General features: G+C 44.0%; 2 protein-coding genes across 2 annotated transcripts; both read right to left on the bottom strand.

The window, feature by feature from the left end:
- Positions 1-526: 526 nt before the first annotated feature.
- Positions 527-7,044, bottom strand: LOC104599519 (GDSL esterase/lipase At5g45960-like). The gene is made up of 5 exons (XM_010262092.3): positions 6,666-7,044; positions 6,449-6,579; positions 5,996-6,229; positions 1,987-2,257; positions 527-935 (listed from the first exon to the last, which is right to left on the bottom strand). The coding sequence occupies exons 1-5, from the start codon at positions 6,946-6,948 to the stop codon at positions 742-744; spliced, it is 1,113 nt and encodes a 370-aa protein (XP_010260394.1). The 5' UTR covers positions 6,949-7,044; the 3' UTR covers positions 527-741.
- A 5,866-nt stretch (positions 7,045-12,910) lies between these two features.
- Positions 12,911-13,330, bottom strand: LOC148803510 (uncharacterized). The gene has a single exon (XM_088896461.1). The coding sequence runs from the start codon at positions 13,328-13,330 to the stop codon at positions 12,911-12,913; it is 420 nt and encodes a 139-aa protein (XP_088752587.1).
- Positions 13,331-19,298: the final 5,968 nt, after the last annotated feature.

Below are 19,298 nucleotides of genomic sequence, written 5' to 3'. Positions count from 1 at the left end.
GAATTCATGTTTGCATCCATTACAGCTAAAAATCTATTTGGTAAGAAGGTAAATATGTCAGTGCAGAACTAACCTATTTTTACAATTTATATAAACCATTTTACACTCTACATATTTACATTCACACTTGTTTGCATAATTTTCAAACGCAGCCTTAGGAAATCATGTGACCATTTCAAACAGAAACACAAATGATTACTAAAATAAGTAAAGTGGTTCCCACTTCCCAGCTTTCCGAGATCAGCCCGAACAGCCTTTAAACTATGCGTGCTGAAAAATCCCAAGAGTCCAAATTATCTCAGTTCGGCCTTTTTAGGTGGTTTATCCGGAGCGCCACCACCAAGCAACTGAACCAGCTTTATTAGCTGAATGTTGAACTAAACATTGCAAATTAAATAAGCACTTCATAAAACAAATTTTGAAGAATTAAGGTATTTTGTATTGATACATTTGTCCTAATATACTATTTTGTTCCATCTGTTGAAAATCTTATACTCAGTTTAAAAGGAGTAAAAAATGCAAATGTTAGAGTGCAAATTTATATTTAAAAGGAGTACAAATTTGCATTTATAATGTTTTCAAACTAAGCCTTATTGATGATTTTCTTAATGATAAATATTCTTTCCTTTTTGTTTCAACTATTCTTGTCATGAAAATATAGTCTAATCTTGCATCAATCTTCATTTGGTAGCTTCCATCATATCCATGATAGAAAAATCTTGAGAGACAATATAAGCAATGTTAATCTCTTAGAAGGCGATCTATGGTATCATGCATTCTGGTTGACATATAGTAATATGTCCTCTCAGTTGGATGAACAGAATCCCAAAATATGTATTTGGATGCGTCAGGGCAAACCAAAGTTTTGGTATTGCACAAAAACGATGCTTCAATTAGCCCCGTACCACAACATCCTTTCCTCCATTCCTCAAAACCTGCATCAAATCAAAAGCGTCTGACTAGTTAGCATGTAATATATGTGGCAGTGAGCCGGTTCAAATCTGCTGCCTACCGATGGGACATTACAGTTGCGTATTGGAAATATTTTTCATATCAATCATAAAAAGATGTTATAGGGTAGATATTCCCAATACTTGACATCGATGGTGGTGTTCTATGAATAGAGATGTGGGAACAATTTATGAGTAATAGACCCGGAGTGTGCGGCAGTCATGTATCACACTAGCTTAAGCTTTGATTTAAGTTGGTTTGAACAGCTGTGAAGATGCAACTTAAAGAAGTTTACAAAGATTTGTGTAAGAGACTGAACAACAGAATGGTTGGGCTCTTAAGGATTTTTATTTAGAGTTGGGATCTCCTGCCAATAAAATATGTTCCAACACCCTATCAACTTGATCTGACATCACACGTCTCACTCTAAAATTAGGGTCCACCATAAAGTGAAACCCATCATACATGAGATGTATGGTATCAGATGATGTTGATAGGGTAGTGTTGGAATGCGTTTTGTTGGCAGGTGATTCAGACTCTATCATTTAACATTATTTAGGGTAGACCCTATAGAGTGAAAAGGCCAAAAGCAGAAACGTGAGAGTCCTTCCACATAGAAACTAGCCATTTTGAGAGGGCTGAAGGGTTCAACTGCTTCAAAGAAGTTACTTAAGAAAGTTAAGGATTACATTTGGGCTTTGCTGGTTTCTCACCAAATTAAACTGCTTATAATCTGTCCCTGTAGGACCTTAGACCTACCTCACAAATCCAAAAGCCACCACGAGGAAGCCCTGCCAAACGGACACTAGGGCTCACAATTGCATGGTTAATTGGACTTAGATGGAACATTATAACCTTTCATCTCAAGCCCTAGTTGATTTGTATGAATTATATACTTTGTGCAAGCATGAGAAATTTAATTACAATTAATGAATGAATTGGCTTAAAGATAACATTCAACAAAAGAAGAAAAAAGAGGAAATGCTCAACAGTAATGCTACTATGCTATGACAAAGTCTATATACTTGTACTAACCGAAGCTTTTGTAATTTTGGATCATGTCAATTAATGGTTGGTATATGCCTGCGTACACGATTCTACTCCCAGAGAATCCAACACTAGTCATTTGCATGGATGCCAACATAGCTTGGAGCCTCAAATTGAAGTCTCTTGCTACTGTCAAGTAGCTTTCTATACATCCTTGTTCTGCAAAAGCGTGTGAATTGAGGGTGATGACGAATGGCAAGCAGCCCAGTGGTGGAAGCCCAGTTACTGCAATTCTTCGAATACCTAGTTCTAATAAACTCTGCAAACAAAATAATAGAAGTTTGGAAGAATTATATAAATTGGGAATATGATCATCATAATGAATACCCATCTGATATACGCACTATGTGGGGCCATACCAATAAATGAATATATTTGACATTATTTTTTCTAATTCAAGGTAGGGCCACAACAATACATAGTAAATATAACCAAAACCACAGCATAGTAAAAATAATGGATTGTAACACAAGGGCCATATGAGCAAGATAATGGTCCATTTAAATCATGCAGACAATGTGAGAAATTGAGTGGTCGTGGGACATATGCACTTTATGGTGTTATTAATGGTTTACACAGCCCCTAATAATAACACAGTTATGGTATCTGGGGGTGGTTATAAGTTGAGTCAAGTTCGAGTTCGAGTTTGATATATAGGCTTGTTTATTAATTGAGTCGAGATAGAGTCCAATAAAGCTTATGAGCCTAATCGAGCCTGGTATAATAAATAAATATTTTTTTTATTATTTACATATATATATATATATACATATAAATATATATAATAAATATTTTTTATTATATATAATAATATTTTATATGTAATATTTTTACTTTTTATGCATAACAGTAAATAATTTTTATAATTCTTATAATTCTTATTTTATGTAAAATAAAACATTTATATAAATATATTTTTATTTTTATATGTATAATAATAAATAATTTTTATAATTTTTTGTATGTAAAATGAAAAAAATATTTTTATATTTATAATTTTTATTTTTTTGAAAAAAACTTGGCTTGCAATTGATCTCGGGCCGAGTCAAGCTTGAACTTACAAGCTTTGAACCAAGCCGAGCTCAAGCTCAAGTCTCTAGTTTAAATCGAGCTCAATCTTGAGCTCGAGTCTAACATAATTTCAACGAGTCGAACTCGAATAGCCAAGTATTTTACTTGACTCGACTCGTATCCACCCCTAATCACACGTTATGATATCAGAGACCAAATTTTCTTTTTCTTTTGGGAGTCATAAATCTTCTCATAAAGTTCAAGAATATCATTTTAGGATCCATTTGATTCATGGGAATAAAGGTTTAGAATCAAGATTGAAATGGTTCAACTATTTGATTAGGCGAAATCAAAACCCAATTCTCATTTTGGATAAAATGGAATTCCCCATTTGAGGGAATAGCTCTCTCCCTTGGGAATTAGAATCAATTCAGCTGGGAATGAATTATTCCAATTCCAACTATGAACTAAATGTACCCTTCCGTAATGGTAATTAAGTGTTCTTCAAATCAACCAGCGCTGGTTTCCCCTCATCATGAATGTTGGCATGTTGCCATATGGGCATATCTATTGGGATTCATCCAGCACTAAAGAGGGATGATTAATGTCTACATTGATGCTTGGTTGGGAAAGGGGATAGCATATGGATGAATGCTCCATATGTCCCTGACAAATGTGATTCATCCGAGAGTCCAGACTAGCTGGTTGTTTTTAAGGCTGTATATATAATGCTCCAAGTCAGCCATAAATGTATGTAGCCCCCAATTGTGATTCTTCGCATGCAAGACTCACGTGGGACATTGACAGCCTGTTAATTCTTATTCTCATTAAAGAGGGGACTAAATGTACCAAAAGGAGGAATTGAGGGTCAAAATTGACACTTGGGTGAGAGGGGGGAGTGACCAAACATGGTGAAGAACTGAAGATGGAATTTGATCCCAAAATCTTGCTACAAGCAGCCAAAATAATCTTCACCAAACACGCTGCGATCAAAAAGGGATTTGTGCAATTTGGAAATAATAGGAATATGTGAACTGGGCTATGTGATCAATCATAAGTGAATATGTCAGTGTTATGGAGCTTGCACATCACTGTTACATCCGTTGGACATTTTCTTGAAAAATGTTTTATCAGATCACACATTGGAAATCGAATCCAATGAGAAAAGTGTGATCCGAGAAAATACCATTTTAATGTTTTCTCAAATTTTTATCTTGGCTAGTAACAGAATATATATATAGCAGATGTGCTCTCTTAAATAATGACTGATATGGGCCTTGTGGCTGTTGCATGCGACCCAATGAAATAGTAACACACCAGCGTTTGGATAAAAAAAATCAGTTGATGTGATATTTTGTCGTTTTTTTTTTTTTATTTTTTCAATCGCTAGGGAACTGTCACGTTATGGGGTTTCATGTCTCATCCCCCTTTAAGTTTTTGACCATTGTTAATTTTTTCTTAAAGTTTGGTAATTACAATTATTTTATAATACAGTTGCTAATAGATCTTCTTTGTTAGAATCCTCTAATAAGAGGCACAAAAATATCCAAAATGCCCATGCAATTACTATTAAGATCGGTTTCTATAGAAACAAAAATACAAACTTTATGAACAACAAAAAAAAAGTGAGTTTAAAGTTGTATCTTTACCTTGAGTTGATTGGTATGAAAAGTAAATTTGAAAAATTAAATGGAAATAAACATTTTGATCAAAAGTAACTATATTGGTATTTTAGACACTTTCATGCCTCTTGTTAGATGATTCTAATAGAGGGGGGCGGCTACATGTTAGTTAAAAAGTTTAGGGAGGTAATTGAAATTGCCAAACTTTAAAGGAGGTTTCAGCACAAAAACTTTGGGAGAGGATTCAGCAATTTACCCTAAGGGGGCTTTCTTTTTTCTGGATTTTGAGAGGGGGGAAAGTTGGTCAATGGGATTTTGGTTCCCATTGACCATGAATCTCATGTTCATTTTTCAGATTTTTGTAGGGACTAGGAGAAGTTTATTTTCCTCAGTATCACTTATCCAGGTAAGTGATACCTATCTTCTAGGTGGATAAATAATTTTCTCACCTAGGGGGAAAGTTACTAACACTTGAATAGGACAAAAATGCCCATTTTCATAATAGATTTTTAGAACTAAAATGATAATTACCTTATTTATCTGGGAAATAAAAAAAACATGGATAAGTGAACTTACCCTGGTAAGTGTTTCACAGGAAAAACTTACCCAGATAATTGCACTTACCCGGGTAAATAACCTCTCGAAAAGTGAACGAGACCTAAATACCAACCCAGTTCTTTAATTTGGTAGATAAATAAATACTAACCCAGCTATGTTTGATAAAAATGTGAATGTATATATACCCATCACCACGGTAATTAATAAGATGGTTTTTGGTATCGAACATCAAATGTAGCTTTACTAACAACGGTGTCAGCTCAGCACTATATATGCATTTAACAAAAAATTGTCAAAAAAAGTTATTTGGTTGAGTTGTTTATCAAATAAATGACTCTTGAAAATCATGAGAGCCGTTTATCAAAAAACGCCAAATTTGATGTTTTTCATTTTTAAGACCATTTTTTTACTGTTTGGATGATGTGGCGCCTAATGGCGCTGAGGTGTAAAAAAAAATCCTACAAAACATTTAAACATACAAAATCGTTTATAAAGGTTTATTTTATAAACGCCATTAATACCAAACAACCCTAAGTTGGTATAGGACCCATTAAAGGAGTAATTTCCCAAATGGATCAAACAATTCATCCATTAAAGTGAATTCTGCGACAGAACAAGAATCTGTTTTGAGCAACTGTGATGGATGCAAGATGGAGATGGTCTTCTCTCTTCTGTAAAGAAGAAGATATTAGATTCTCTTGAGGGATCATTCAGAATGTTAGTCGTCAGTGCGACTAATGTTACGTGCAATAAGAACTTTTCTATCTAATTCCTATCTGAGGTGTAAGGTAGAAATAGAGTGTAACCTGTATGAGCTGCCGGAGATTTTGCAGCAAGAACTGCTGATAATCCTCAATGCTGTATTGTCGTCGTCGAATCGGGACGAGGAAGTAATTAAGGACGAAGTCATTAGTTCCAGCACTGATAAGCACTGCTGACTTCTGGATGTGGTATTCGGTTTTCTCCTTCCCAATTGCATTTTCCAACATTATTTTGTACTCTTTGAAGTATTCCAGTTGCTTCGAAATCGTAATTACACTCTGTAACCAACCAAACAAATCAAATCTAGAATTCATGCAATTTCAATAAGTAAACTAATTTCATGAGAAGATCGATCACACTTCTTACACTCAAATTAATTAAGTGTAATTCAGTAAGGAAATTCAATACTCAGATTACATGCAATAACTCGAGAGAATTTCTCTAATTCGATGAAGATAGAAAAAAAAAGAGAATGAGAGTGTGAGAGAATGAAATACAGTTATTTGTGCTGTAAGTGGGTCGTATCCTGAGCCGGCGGAGGCGAAGCTGACACCAGTCATCAACTCCTCTAAGCTTAGACTTTGATCCAAGTATGGAGGCACATACTCTTTAATTCCCACGAAGGAAGCTGCAATCATTCGTTATAGGGAAATAATTAATTGATTGAATTTGCACTTAGAAGAGAGCTTTTTATGCTAAATCAGCTGCTCTTACCTACGAAATCAGTTGAAAGTCTGCCATTAGTGAACCTTCCGGTCGGTATGTGGTTTGGGAAGTCTTGTCCATAGGGAGGGAAATTGCTCTTAAAAGGAGTGGTTATGTAGTCATTGTTTCCTGGGTCGACAGTCGAGTCTCCGAAGGTGTAAACGGCCGAAACTGAATAATTCTGACTCTTAGGTTTGAATAAGGCTTCGGTCTGGTGAGTTCCAAACGCAGTGCAGTACTGTAATGTTGCAAAGAGCAAGAAAAGAAGAGCAAAATAAGAAACCATCTTCATATGCGAAGATGTAAAAGGATTGATGCGATGAAACCCTAAATGAGCTCAATGAATTAATTGGGCTTCGATAGATTGGTCCAGAGCTTGAAATCTGTCTAGCTCTTATATATATACTTGGCCCATTCATGTCAAACTGCCAATTGCCATGGAGTGGGACTCACAGGAAACCTTTAATAGTAAACCAACTAAATTGGTGGTTGTGTTCTATAATTAATCGCTGCTGTGCATTTCTCAACTACTTTTCTATTAAGTGTCTGGAACTACCAAGATGACCAAAATCAGAGTTGTTAACTTCAGTGAATAATCAAGCAGCGGACTTTGTAACCAAATGTAGACCAATTGACTTGACGTAGGGTTGGTGTCTATTTTTGGTTGTTTCCTTTGGGAAATATTTATACGGATATGTGGTAAATAAGAAAATGACCGTTTTAATCATAAAAAATCATTATTAATAGGAATAATTTTATTTCATCAGTAATTTTCCTTCGGGTGAAAAATTTATTTATCCACGAATAAAAAATAAAATTTACATAAAACCTTACAAAAATATAAAATAAATCATGAATATCTTAGTCAATTGTAATCAAAATCCCAACTTCCTCCTCAAAATCCAAAAAATGAAGGGCCCTTAATATTTAGTGTTTCATTTCATTAATAGAGAGAGGGTTTGGATCTAAATGGAGGAGCCACAAAAGGGCCGGGACAAAAGATGAACAGTAAGTGTGGCCAGCTCAGTTTTTTTTTTCATAAAGCAGAAGATTTCATCCATATCCAAAACAATCCAGAGTTGGACTACTGTAGCAACTTAACTAAGAAGGTCCATTTAAATCAGACTCAGCTAGGTAAGTGAAACCCAGATTTTCTACTCACTTTTCTCATTCACTTTCTACCCGCGGTGAATTGCAGCTATACATCTCTTAATTTTTTATGGCAGGTAGAGAGTGAAAAGGAAAAATGAGTAGGAAATCCCGTAGAAGTTTCTACCAAAGTAGCTGGTCGCGGGACTGTTTAACATAAAATGCCCCTATTCGTAGAGACCTCTTTTAACTAGGGAGTGAGCTAAGCCATTATAGATTCTGTTCACAAGAAGAAAAAAACATTAACATCAACAGTCAAACTCCAAAATAATCTGAGAAATACCACACTGGCGAGTCAGTATCAGCCCTTGCGCTAGTAAATTTGTGTGGGCTCTCTACTTTATATATATTCACTTTGATTTCTTTGCTCTTCGAGGACAATAAAGTAATTTTGCCCATGGACTCCGAAGGCTGGCCGAAGGCTCTGAGAACTCGAAGAGGTCGCTGCTGAGGTCGAGGTGTGTAGGCCGAGGTGGGGTAGACCTCGAGTTCGATAGAAGTCGAGGGTAGATAGCCGAAGTGCTGTAAGGCAGAAACTTGTCAGAGGCCCTGTGTGAGAACCCGAGGCAGAGTCTCCAACGGTCAAGTTAGTACAGGGTACGAAGGGAAAGTAACAGGACAGGATCCTGGTGGATAGTTCTAGACTAGAGTCACGATAGCAGTTATTGCAATAGCTATTATGACTTTAGTTGCAAGTCTTGAGTTTTTGTAACCCCTTTACCTGGAGAGGGGTACCCATATTTATACTTGAGCTGCCAGGAGGTAGGTGGAGATGAACGCCTGAGATGGGAGCCGTACGAGAGCCTGCAACAGGTTTGGCAGGGTCATTTGAGTGCATCGCGGTTGGCTCCGTAAGATGGGGGCAGAGTAACCCTTGTTGTAGCGGATCTCGTTCCCTGATCTGGCGCTCATGGGTTGCGCCTCCCAGCCTGAAATGGTCTGCGTTGGGTCACCTCACATCACTTGCCCCCCACCCACTCCCGAGGCCGAAGAGGAAAATTGGGCTTTGGCTGATGGGAGTAATAATGGTGAGCGCCAGTGGGCCCGAGAGTTGAAGTGTACCTTGTGGTGGCATCCTCTTTCGTTCTCTGCCTGGTTCATCTTTATGAGTAGGGCTGAGGCTGCGAGTGGTTTACGACACTGCTGCTTCAGACGAGTGATTCGGGAGGCGCGCTCAGTGTGGATGTTCTGGTGCCATCATTTGGGCTGAGAACATGGGGGGCCGCAGGCTATTTAGGCCAAAGACCTGTGGAGCCGAAGGCTATTTAGGCCGAAGACCTGTGGAGCCGAAGGCTATTTATGCCGAAGACCTGTGAAGCTGAAGGTTGTTTTAGGCCAAAGACCTATGAAGCCCAAGGACCCGTAGACGAGACGGCTTTCCAGTATGACTGGTGCGCGCATTTGCGTGGCCAAGTCACGTAAGCCTGTGGTCCACAGTGAGTGGACATGTTGGTTCACCCAGAACATCGTTTCGCCTTCTGAGGGTAAGCGTTTAGGGATGCGGCGCAGCTGGATCATAGGTGCGGAGGCGTTTCGTGTCCATTGGATTAGGGACGATCCGAGCCATCGCTAGTAAGTTGTTTCGCCTTCCGAGGTTGAGCGTCACGTGGCGCGCCATGATTGGGTAGTGGAGGCGGTGGTTTCTTAGCCATTGGGTCTTGAGAAATCAGAGTCGTTCGTTCCTCTATAAATAGGGCCCTTAGCGGCAACATTCTTGTCGTTTGCCTTTAAGCACCTTTGCCTTCGAGTGAACTCAGCTTTCAGACTCTTCAACCTTCAACACTTTACTCTCACTCTTTCTTCCTCCACATTTCTTAGGTAACTTTAAACAATATTTTTCTCAGATTCTCGACCTGAGTACTATGAACTTCTGCATGAGTCAAAAGGGAGCTCTTCCCCTACCCTTTCTCCCCTTTCCCCATTGAGTCCTACTCTTGCCCCCCTTCAGCAGGAGATCATGGTGCTCCAGGGAAGGGTAGCCCCTGAGGGTGCCGAAGAAAGCCGTCGAGGCAAGGACCCTCCCTGTGAGAGTGCCGCTTCTGTGACACCGAGGGAGGTCGAAGGGGCCTGCTCAACCGAGGGGGAGGGAACCCTAGACCATGTTCTCGGGACGAGGGCTGCCCTGTTAGTAGCTGAGACTGATGTCCTTCGCCTGGGTTTCAAGGACTCTCTGGATGGAGACCAGGTCAAAGCTCTAGCAAGGCAGTACCTCATTCCCTCGTCCTATGGTGTGAGGGTGCCCGAAGTAGGCAGATGGTTGTGGACTCCTAAGGAGGGGGAGATCTGCATCTACCAACATTTCCTCCAGTTTGGTCTTCAGTTTCCCCTTCATCCGTTGATTTTCGAACTGTTGAGGGCGTATGGGATTACTCTCAGCCAGTTGGTGCCCAACGCCGTTAGGACCATAGGGGCCATGCTGGTGGTGGCTCAGTTCTAGGGGGTGGAGCTGATGCTAAGGCTCTTCTGAGTGTTGTTTGTGCCAAGGAGGCATTCCTCCAACAACGGCATGTACTACCTCCAACCCCGTAAGACCAAGCCGATACACAACCCTTCTTCCATGCCTAACTACAAGGGAAAATTTTTCTTTCTGTCATGTCTCGAGGGTTGGTCCTTCAAGTCGGGGTGGGGAGAAGTTAACCAGGCTGTGGAGAAGAGTGTCCCCGTGCTCACGAGTGAGGAGAACGATGATCTCGCACAGTTGCTTGACCTGGGGATAGTCCAAGCCCAACCCATGGTGGAGGAGGAGGTCCCACTAGTTTTTGTGGGTCTTAGCCCTACTCCCCTCATTATGAGAGACCCTGCAATCATTTAACACGTCCTTTTTCCCCCTCCCCTTTTTCTTCTCTCTTCTCTTCTTCTTTTTTTTTTTTTGTTGCCATACTAATGGCTTTACTTTGTTTGCAGAGGTGCCAATAGATGCCTGCAAGGCTGTTCTGGAACGTACTTGCGCCATGTAGAAGGAACGGGCCAAGATGCCTCAGAGGCCTTCTAATGGGTAGAAGGAGAAGGCTGAGAAGGTCTCTACCCCTACAAAGGGGGGGTCTTCCCGCCAGGTCCCTGCCAAGGGGACAAAGGCATAGGTCCCTGCCAAAGGGATCTCTTCAACAACTCCCCCGAAGGGTGCCACTCCATAGATCCCCGCGAAGGGAAGGGGCCCGTCGAGGAGGGCCAGTCGGGACGAGAGGAACAAGCGCAGTAGTAATCGGCCAAGGGGGCCGTGGGGGGTCAACACAGCAGAAGGTGGCCCGCACCAAGAGCTCTACCGGCGATGCCTCGTGGAAGTACCACACAGAGCAGATGGGGCCGTTTTCTGCTCCTACGTCGTTGGAAGAGCTCGCCCAATGATCTGATCAGATCTTTCGCACTCAGTGGCAGGTCCACGAGGGGGACTCAACCCACAACGCGAGAGTTTGCCCAACGCTGGTAAGTGGGTCCCTGCTGTCTTAGGACTGCTTCCAGATGTTGGGGATGGCCCCTGACAAGTTGTACGACCAAGGGTTGTAGAGCCTGGCTGAGGTAATAGTCTGTTCCTCTTTTCTTTTCTTTTTTTTTCATTCTTTTTGTTGGGTACTATTGTTTTCTTGTTGCAGGTCTGCCTTCATTTTGTTGGTCTAGGGGATCGGCTGAAGTTGACCCTGGCCAACATGGATAAGCTAGAGGCTGAGAAAGACAAGCTTCAACAGACTACTGCCAATGCCCTGGAGAAGCACGGCGAGATGCAACGATTCTTCACTAACAAATAGAAGTTCTGTAAGGAGGCCGAGGAGAACCTAAAAAAGAAGCAAGATCTTCTTGCTAAGGAGCAGATTGAAAGGGCTCGGGTCGAGAGCCTAATCTCCGAGGCCAAGCGGTGCCTCTGTCAAGCCAAGGAGGGCATCTCTGAGGCGAACAGGCGGGCGGCCAAGGCAGAGCGGAGGGCCGAGGAGGCAGCTAAGAAGGCTGTCGATGCTGAGAAGAAGGTGGCTAGTGCCGAGAAGAGGGCCCAGGAAGTAAAGAAGCGAGCTAGTGAGTTGGCCAACGTCGCTTCCTGGCGGTTGTTGACTCTTCACTTCCTCCTCCAACTGGTGGCGAGGCTTAAGCCATGCTTCTTTCTCTTTTCTTTTTGTATGTATTCAGCCTGAAAGGTCATGAAACAAATTTGTAAAGCCAAAGGAATTTTTTGTGCATAATGAAAATCAGAGGAATTTTTTGATCTTTTGCTTTGACTGTTGCACTTGTGTTTTGTTGTGTTATCTTTACTTATATGTTTTTGCACCATTTTTTGCACTTATGCTTTTGTTTCCGAAGGGTCCTTGCCCCTCCAAAAGAAAAAACACAACGTGGGACAAGCATAGTTCTCTTTGGTTTACTTTGTTCTACTTTTGCGCATCAGGATCATGGCAAAGGGGTGGCCAAGGCGAAGCCTTCGAGGCTGAGCCGAGGCTTGCCTGGCCTAACACCCTTTTAAGCGTTCACTTAGGCCAGGCCAAAGAGGCCTGTGATGGGTAGAGGCCGAAGCAGGGCGTGAAGCTCGCCTGTCTCCCGTATCCCAATGTGTTAACCTTGACGAGGCTAAGGTGGCTTGCCATATTGGGGGGTGGCCGAGATAGAGCTAAGGCTCTTCTGGCTCCAAGGGGCCCCGATAGAGCTAAAGCTCCCCTGACTCCCGTATCCCCACGTGTTAACCTTGATGAGGCCGAGGTGGCCTGCCATATTGGGGGGTGGCCGAGGCAGAGCTAAGGCTCATTTAGCTCCATGGGGCCCCGGTAGAGCTAAAGCTCCCTAGGCTCCCGTATCCCCGCACGTTTGTTTCGACGAGGTCGAGCGCAATGCTCCGAGGAGGCTGGCTTCTTTTGCTGGTAGTGCTAAGTGTGAAAGTCCAGAAGGTTAGCCACTGCTGAGTCGGAGCAATAAGGCGCATGAGGCCTCGGTCGTGCTAGTGTATTCTGACACATTAAATTTTTAGCTAGGGTATTCGTTACTTACTCATCAAATCCTGGCGTCAGTCCAGCGAGGGGGTATGGTCCTCAGAGGAGGCTATATGCCCCTACCGGTTGCGATGCCGAAGAGTTGTAAGAACTTAGTAGGTACACACACTGAACATTGAGCCGAATGGGAACTCTGCTTTAATCATTCCACAATTTTGAAAAGGTGTTACAATCATTTGTAGTACATCCAGAGGTTCTCTGAGTTCCATGTCCTAGGGAGGGGTTGACGACTCGCTTGATTCTGTAGGGGCCTTCCCATTTTGGGCCCAGCTTCCCTGCTTCGGGTTTGGGGACCATGACTTTTTTGAGGACAAGTTCTCCCTCTTGATAGTGTCTTTCTTTTATGCCAGAGTTGTAGTAGCGGGCCACTCGTTGCTGGTAAGCGGCTACCCTTATCTGTGCTTGCTCTCGTGCTTCTTCCAACAGGTCTAAGTTTTCCCTGAGGCCTTCATCGTTCTCGGCTTCAGTGTATGCTTCAACTTGGAGTGCTGGTTGTTCGATCTCTGCTAGGATTACTGCTTTTGTGTCAAAGGTTAAGCTGAATGGGGTTTCTCCCATGGATGTCCGAGACGTAGTTCGTTAAGCCCAGAGTACACTATTCAGTTCTTCAGCCCATAGGCCTTTAGCTCAGTCCAATCTAGTTTTCAATCCATGCAGTATTGTCTTGTTGGTGACCTCGACTAGGCCATTGGTTTGGGGATAGCCTACCAAGGTGTACTATTGCCTGATGCCGAGGGAGGCACACCACTCCCGGAACTTGGCGTCATCAAATTGCTTCTCGTTGTTCGTGACCAACATATAGGGTAGGCCAAAGCGATAGATGATGTTTTTCCAAAAGAAGTTTTGGACGGCTCACGCCGTGATGGCGACCAAAGGCTCGACTTCTACCCACTTGCTGAGGGCCGAGAGAGTGGTGGCTGGCCTATGGCATAAGTTGGCATGCCTCAGGCATGGGTCACACCTTTGCACCAATTTAGTTGCGTCCTTATGGAGGGTAGGCTAGAAGTAGCCCTGCCTTAGAGCTTTTTGGGCTAGGGCTCTCCCATTGAGGTGGTTACCAGAGATGCCTTCATGAATTTCTTGTAACACATAATTGCCCTCCTACGGACAGAGGCATAGGAGGTAATGCAAGGTGAAGGATCTTCAGTACAGCTTTCCCTCCAGCAGGGTATAGTGGGCTGTCTGTCGTCTAAGTTGCTTTGCCTCATTTCTATCTTCAGGCAGCCATCCTATTGACAAAAAGTTGACGATGGGATCCATCCATGAAGGTTCAACCTCTATGGGGAGCACTTGGACTTCTTCGATGGAGGGCCATAGTAGCTTCTCGACGTGCATGGTCCGGATGAGGGATCCACTTGAGGTACTTGCCAACTTGGAGAGAGCATTGGCTCATGCGTTCTTGACTCGCAGGACCCGTTGCAGGGAGAAGCGTTGAAAGTGGTGGGCTAGATCTTGGACTTTGGCGAGGTACTTGGACATGCTTTGTTCTTTGGTCTCGTACTCACTATTCACCAGATTCACCACTAGATGAGAGTTAATGAAAACCTCGATATGTGAGGAGTCAAGGTCCCTAGCAAGCTGGAGAGCAGTGAGGAGGGCCTCGTACTTGGCTTCATTGTTCGATGCTTGAAAGTCGAACTTTAGTGCATACTCCAGGACAATATCATCTGGGGTGAGGAGGATGAAGCCCGCTCCGCTTCTTTTAGCATTAGAGGAACCATCGACAAAGAACTTCCATCAAGGTTGAGCCTCGTCATCCACATGATCCTCCTCAACATTTTCTGGGGGCTGGCGAAGGGCTTGGCTGAAGGTGCACTCCACTATGAAATCTGCCAGGGTTTGTGCTTTAATCGCAGGCCTCGACTTGTACTGGATGTCAAACTCTAACAGTTCGATGACCCACTTCGTTAGGCATCCTAAGGTCTCAAGTTTGGCAAGGACGAACTTGAGGGGCTGGTTCGTCAAGACCACTACAATGTGGGCCTAGAAATTCAACCAATGTTTCCTTGCTGAAATCACGAGGTTGAAAGCCAACTTTTCTATCTCATGGTACCTGGTCTCGGCGTCTCAGAGGACCTTACTGGCATAGTACACCGGCTTCTACACGCCATCTTCCTTGATGAGAACTGAACTGACTGATTCAACCCCGGCCGAGAGGTATAGGCACAAGGCTTCCCCCTCGGCCAACCGGATGAGAAGGGGAAGCGAAATAAGTACACCTTGGGCTCGTCAAAGGCACGTTGGCACTCCTTCATCCACTGAACACTTTCAGCTTCTTGATGGCACGGAAGAAAGGTAGGTAGCGAAATAAGTACCCTACAATGGTGTCAACGAGGTGGTCTATCCTCGACAAAGGAAAACTGTCCTTGGGGTAGGCATAGTTAAGGTCTGTGAAATCAATACAGATCTGTCATTTCCCGTTAGATTTCTTTACCATAACCACGTTTCACAACCAATTAGGATAGTGTACCTCTCAGATGAAATCAGCGTTGAGTAGCTTTTCAACTTCCTCCTCTATGGCCTTCCAACGTTCTGGTGCAAAATTCCTCTTCTTTTTCCAAATTGGCCTAGAGCTCGGGTCCACGCTCAGCTTGTGTGTAATGATTGAAGAATCAATTCCGTGCATGTCAACGATGGACCAAGCAAAGACGTCAGCATTGAATCTAAGGAAACTTACTAGTTCAGATAGGCTCTCGGGGGGAAGGTTGGACCCGACGTGGACTATTTTGTCGGGTTCGCCCTTGTCTAGGGGGACCGAGACAAGGTCCCCGTCCGGCTGGCCTCGGCTTGCTGGCTCCTCCTTGAGGTCTAGACCCTCTAGTGGCAGAACTTCTTTATTCTTGCCCTTCAACGCTACCACATAGCACTGACAGCGGCATGCTGGTCCCTACAAACAACCCCGACACCACGCTCGGTGGGGAACTTCAAGGCAAGGTGGTAGGAAGAAATGGCTGCCCGGAGTGCATGAAGGGTTAGCCTCTAAATGATGGCATTATAGGGTGAACCAATCTTCACGACTTGGAACTCTGTCATCCTTGTCACCTGCTGGGGCTCTGTCCCCACTGTGACTGGTAGGAAAATCTTTCCCTTTGATTTGACGATGCTGCAGGAGAAACATACAAGTGGGGCATCTACTGGTTGGAGGTGCTTCAGAGATATCTTCATCTTTTCAAAAGGTTCGTAGAAAAGGATGTCAGTTGAGGAGCCACTATTAACAAGGATTCTTTTGACTACGAAGTTCACAATGACGGTCGAGACCACCAATGCGTCGTCATGGGGGACTACTACCCCCTTCAGGTCCTCATCCGTGAAGGAGAGGGGTTTTTTCTTTTGCTTCTTGGGGGCCGGCCCTTGGATGTTTAGCTGTTTGGTGTAGGCTTTACGAGTCGAAGCCGAGGCTCCACCCAAGGCCGTGCCTCCCACTATGACGTCAACGACACCCAAGGCCGTGCCTCCCACTATGACGTCAACGACACCCAAGGCCGTGCCTCCCACCCAAGGCCATGCCTCATACTTCTTGAGGTGGCCCCAACAAATAAGGGACTCTATCTCGTTTTTGAGATCATAGCAATCCTCGGTGTCGTGGTCGATGCCTCAGTGGAACTTGTAGTAATTTTTAGAATTCCCCCAACGGGAGTTCTTCTTCAACTTTTCGAGCCACTTCATAAATTTCTCCTGCCCGATCTGCATCAAGATCTACGTGCGGGTGGAGTTGAGTGGCATATATTGATTATAAGCCAAGGCTGGGGCTGAAGGCTTTCTATTGTTGTTGTTGTTGTTGTTGCGGCTCTGGTCCCCGTTTTTTCTCTTCTTCTCTGGGGCTCCGTTCTGGTGCTCTGCGCCCCTCTCATGGGCATCCGTGGTCGAGGCCTCTTCAACCTTAATATACTTTTGGGCCCTTTCTAGGAACTTCAGCTTCATCTTCAGTTGGCTTTTGGCCACGAAACATTTGAGGGCAGAGCCTGGGAGGAGTCTGCTGATAGCGACATGCATGAAGACCAAGGGGTCGATGTCACGGATCTCAAGTTCTTCTTTCTTGAAGTGGTCAATGTACGACTGCAATTTTCCCCTCGCTTTTGCTTGACAGTCATCAGTGAGACGACACTCTTCTAAGGGTGTCGACTGCTGATGAAGCACACGAATAACATGTAGGAAAATTGCTCCCACGAGTTGATGGACCGAGGTGGGATGCTTGAGAACCACCACCGACTGTCTCCCTTGAAGGTTGCCCGGAAAGTTCGGCACGTCAAGGCATCGGAGTACCCATATAGGATCATGAATGCACTAAAGCTCTCCATGTGGTCATCCGGATCAGAGTTCTCGTCGTACATCTCCAAGGCAGGAGCCTTGAAGTTTGGGGGTAGAGGCTCGGCGGCGATTTCAGGGGAGAAGGCATCCATTCTCGCTTGGTAGGAGCTTTGTCCAACCGAGGTGTCAGTTCAGCTCTCTTCCACCTATTTGAGCTCGGCGACGATTTCAGGGGAGAAGGCATCCATTCTCACTTGGTAGGAGCTTTGTCCAACCGAGGTGTCAGTTCAGCTCTCTTCCACCTATTTAAGCTCGGATTTGACAGCTCCATGCTCGGCTCGGAGTTCAGCGAACATGGGGTCGAGCATGGCCTGCGTGCCATCCTGGTCTTCATGAACACGGTGGTGCTTGGAGTTGATACCGCGTGTTTCGCGTTTAGTGCGGCAGTCATTAAGGACGTCGCAAAGGTCCGAGACGTGAGGGAAAGAGGCTCGACGACGGCCCTTGGCCCGGGAATGGGCACTAGGGCAATTGTGGCGCCTGCCTTTGTTCCTCAAATTGGCCCCTTCGACGTCGATGATGTTGCTCGGAGGGCTAACGTTTATCCTCCAATCGCTTTGGATCCTCCTCCCTTCGGTTAGGAGGTTTGGAGTTGTCCTCCCTTCGGTTTGGAGGTTTAAGGGTTCTGGAAAGTGGGTCGCCCGGGCGACTACTGCCAGACTCTGAGGGCTCGGTTCGCTCTGCGTGGCCGAGGCTGGGGGCCGACAGGGTGGTGGACCCACGTCGGCCCGGATGTATTGACTCCTCGGCGGGGTGGTCACCTTGGGGGCGACCTCCTGCCTGGGGGAAGTTCTGCTTGACTCGTTGTGTCAAATATTCCAGGTGGTCGAGCATGGCTTGAAACTATTCATTGGTGACAAGATTTTGCGTATTTCTCGTTCTTCGTACCATGTTGATTGGTCGGAGCTTGGGAAATTTTTAACTTGCTATAATTTTTTCGGGGAACGTATCAGTGTCGTTCCCACAGACGGCGCCAATTGTTGGTGCTCGGAATGGTCGATGACAACAAAGTAATTTCACCCCTGGACATCGAAGGCTGGCTGAAGGCTTTGAGGACTCGGAGAGGTCGCTGTTGAGGCTGAGGTGTGTAGGCCGAGGCGGGGTGGACCCCGAGTACAATAGAAGCTGAGGGTAGACGGTCGAAGTGCTACAAGGCAAAAACTCGTCAGAGGCCCCAGGTGAGAACCCGAGGCAGATTCTCTAACGGTCAAGTTAGTACAGGGTACGAAGGAAGAGTACCAGGATAGGTGGATAGTTCTAGACTAGTCACGGTAGTAGTTATTGCAATAGCTATTATGACTTTAGTTGTAGGTCTTGAGTTTTTGAATCCCTTTACCTGGAGGGGGGTACCCCTATTTATACTTGAGCTGCATGGAGGTAGGTGGAGATGAACACTCCGATAATCCGTGAGGGTCATGTGAGCCGTACGAGGGCCTGTAGCGGGTTTGGCAAGGTCATGTGAGCGCATCGTGGTTGGCTCCATACGATGAGGGCAGGGTAACGCTTGCTGTAGTGGATATCGTTCCCTGATTTGGCGCTCGTGGGTTAGGCCTCCCAGCCTCAAATGGGCTGGGTTGGGTCACCCCACATCATACACCATTTGTTAAAATTTCAGAAAATGTTTAGTAAATTAAGCTCATTCATAGTGTTCAAATTATCAACACACATGATATGCAGTTCAAAGTTGAATACTCCGATAATCCGTGATAAGAAAGGCTTCAAGTGCAATATTTGAAGTTCGAACATGGTCATCAATGGGTCAAGTCTGTCTAACGGATCAAACCATGTCAACTGAATTGATTGTATTGATCTAGTTCTTAGGGATGGATACCAGATGAATTGAGCCAAATATTACACTATCGACATCTTGTGCTCGAGCTCGATTTGAACTCTTAAGCTCATGTGTTTAGTTTGGTTTGGCTTGAATTTGACAATGAGCCAACATTCATATACAAAATATACAAAGTGACAATGAGTCAACTCTTAAGCTCATATGGATACTAGATGATTACCGGTGCAATGGAGATTTCCGATTTCTACGCAGAGTTATAAATATTCAAAATGTCAAAAACTTCCATTCTATACATTAATGCCTATGTGATCCCAACTTCCCAATCTTTTATTAGTTTCTTGGCAATATAAAATTCTATCATTTGTACTTTTGAAATTTCGAATTATTAGATTGTGATATACATAGAAAGATGGATACATTCAATTA

The sequence above is a fragment of the Nelumbo nucifera genome, chromosome 1 (assembly GCF_055504915.1).
Source record: "Nelumbo nucifera cultivar China Antique chromosome 1, China Antique-T2T, whole genome shotgun sequence".
NCBI lineage: Eukaryota > Viridiplantae > Streptophyta > Magnoliopsida > Proteales > Nelumbonaceae > Nelumbo > Nelumbo nucifera.
Note: the sequence above shows the minus strand (reverse complement) of the source record. Positions and strands in the feature narration are given on the sequence as shown.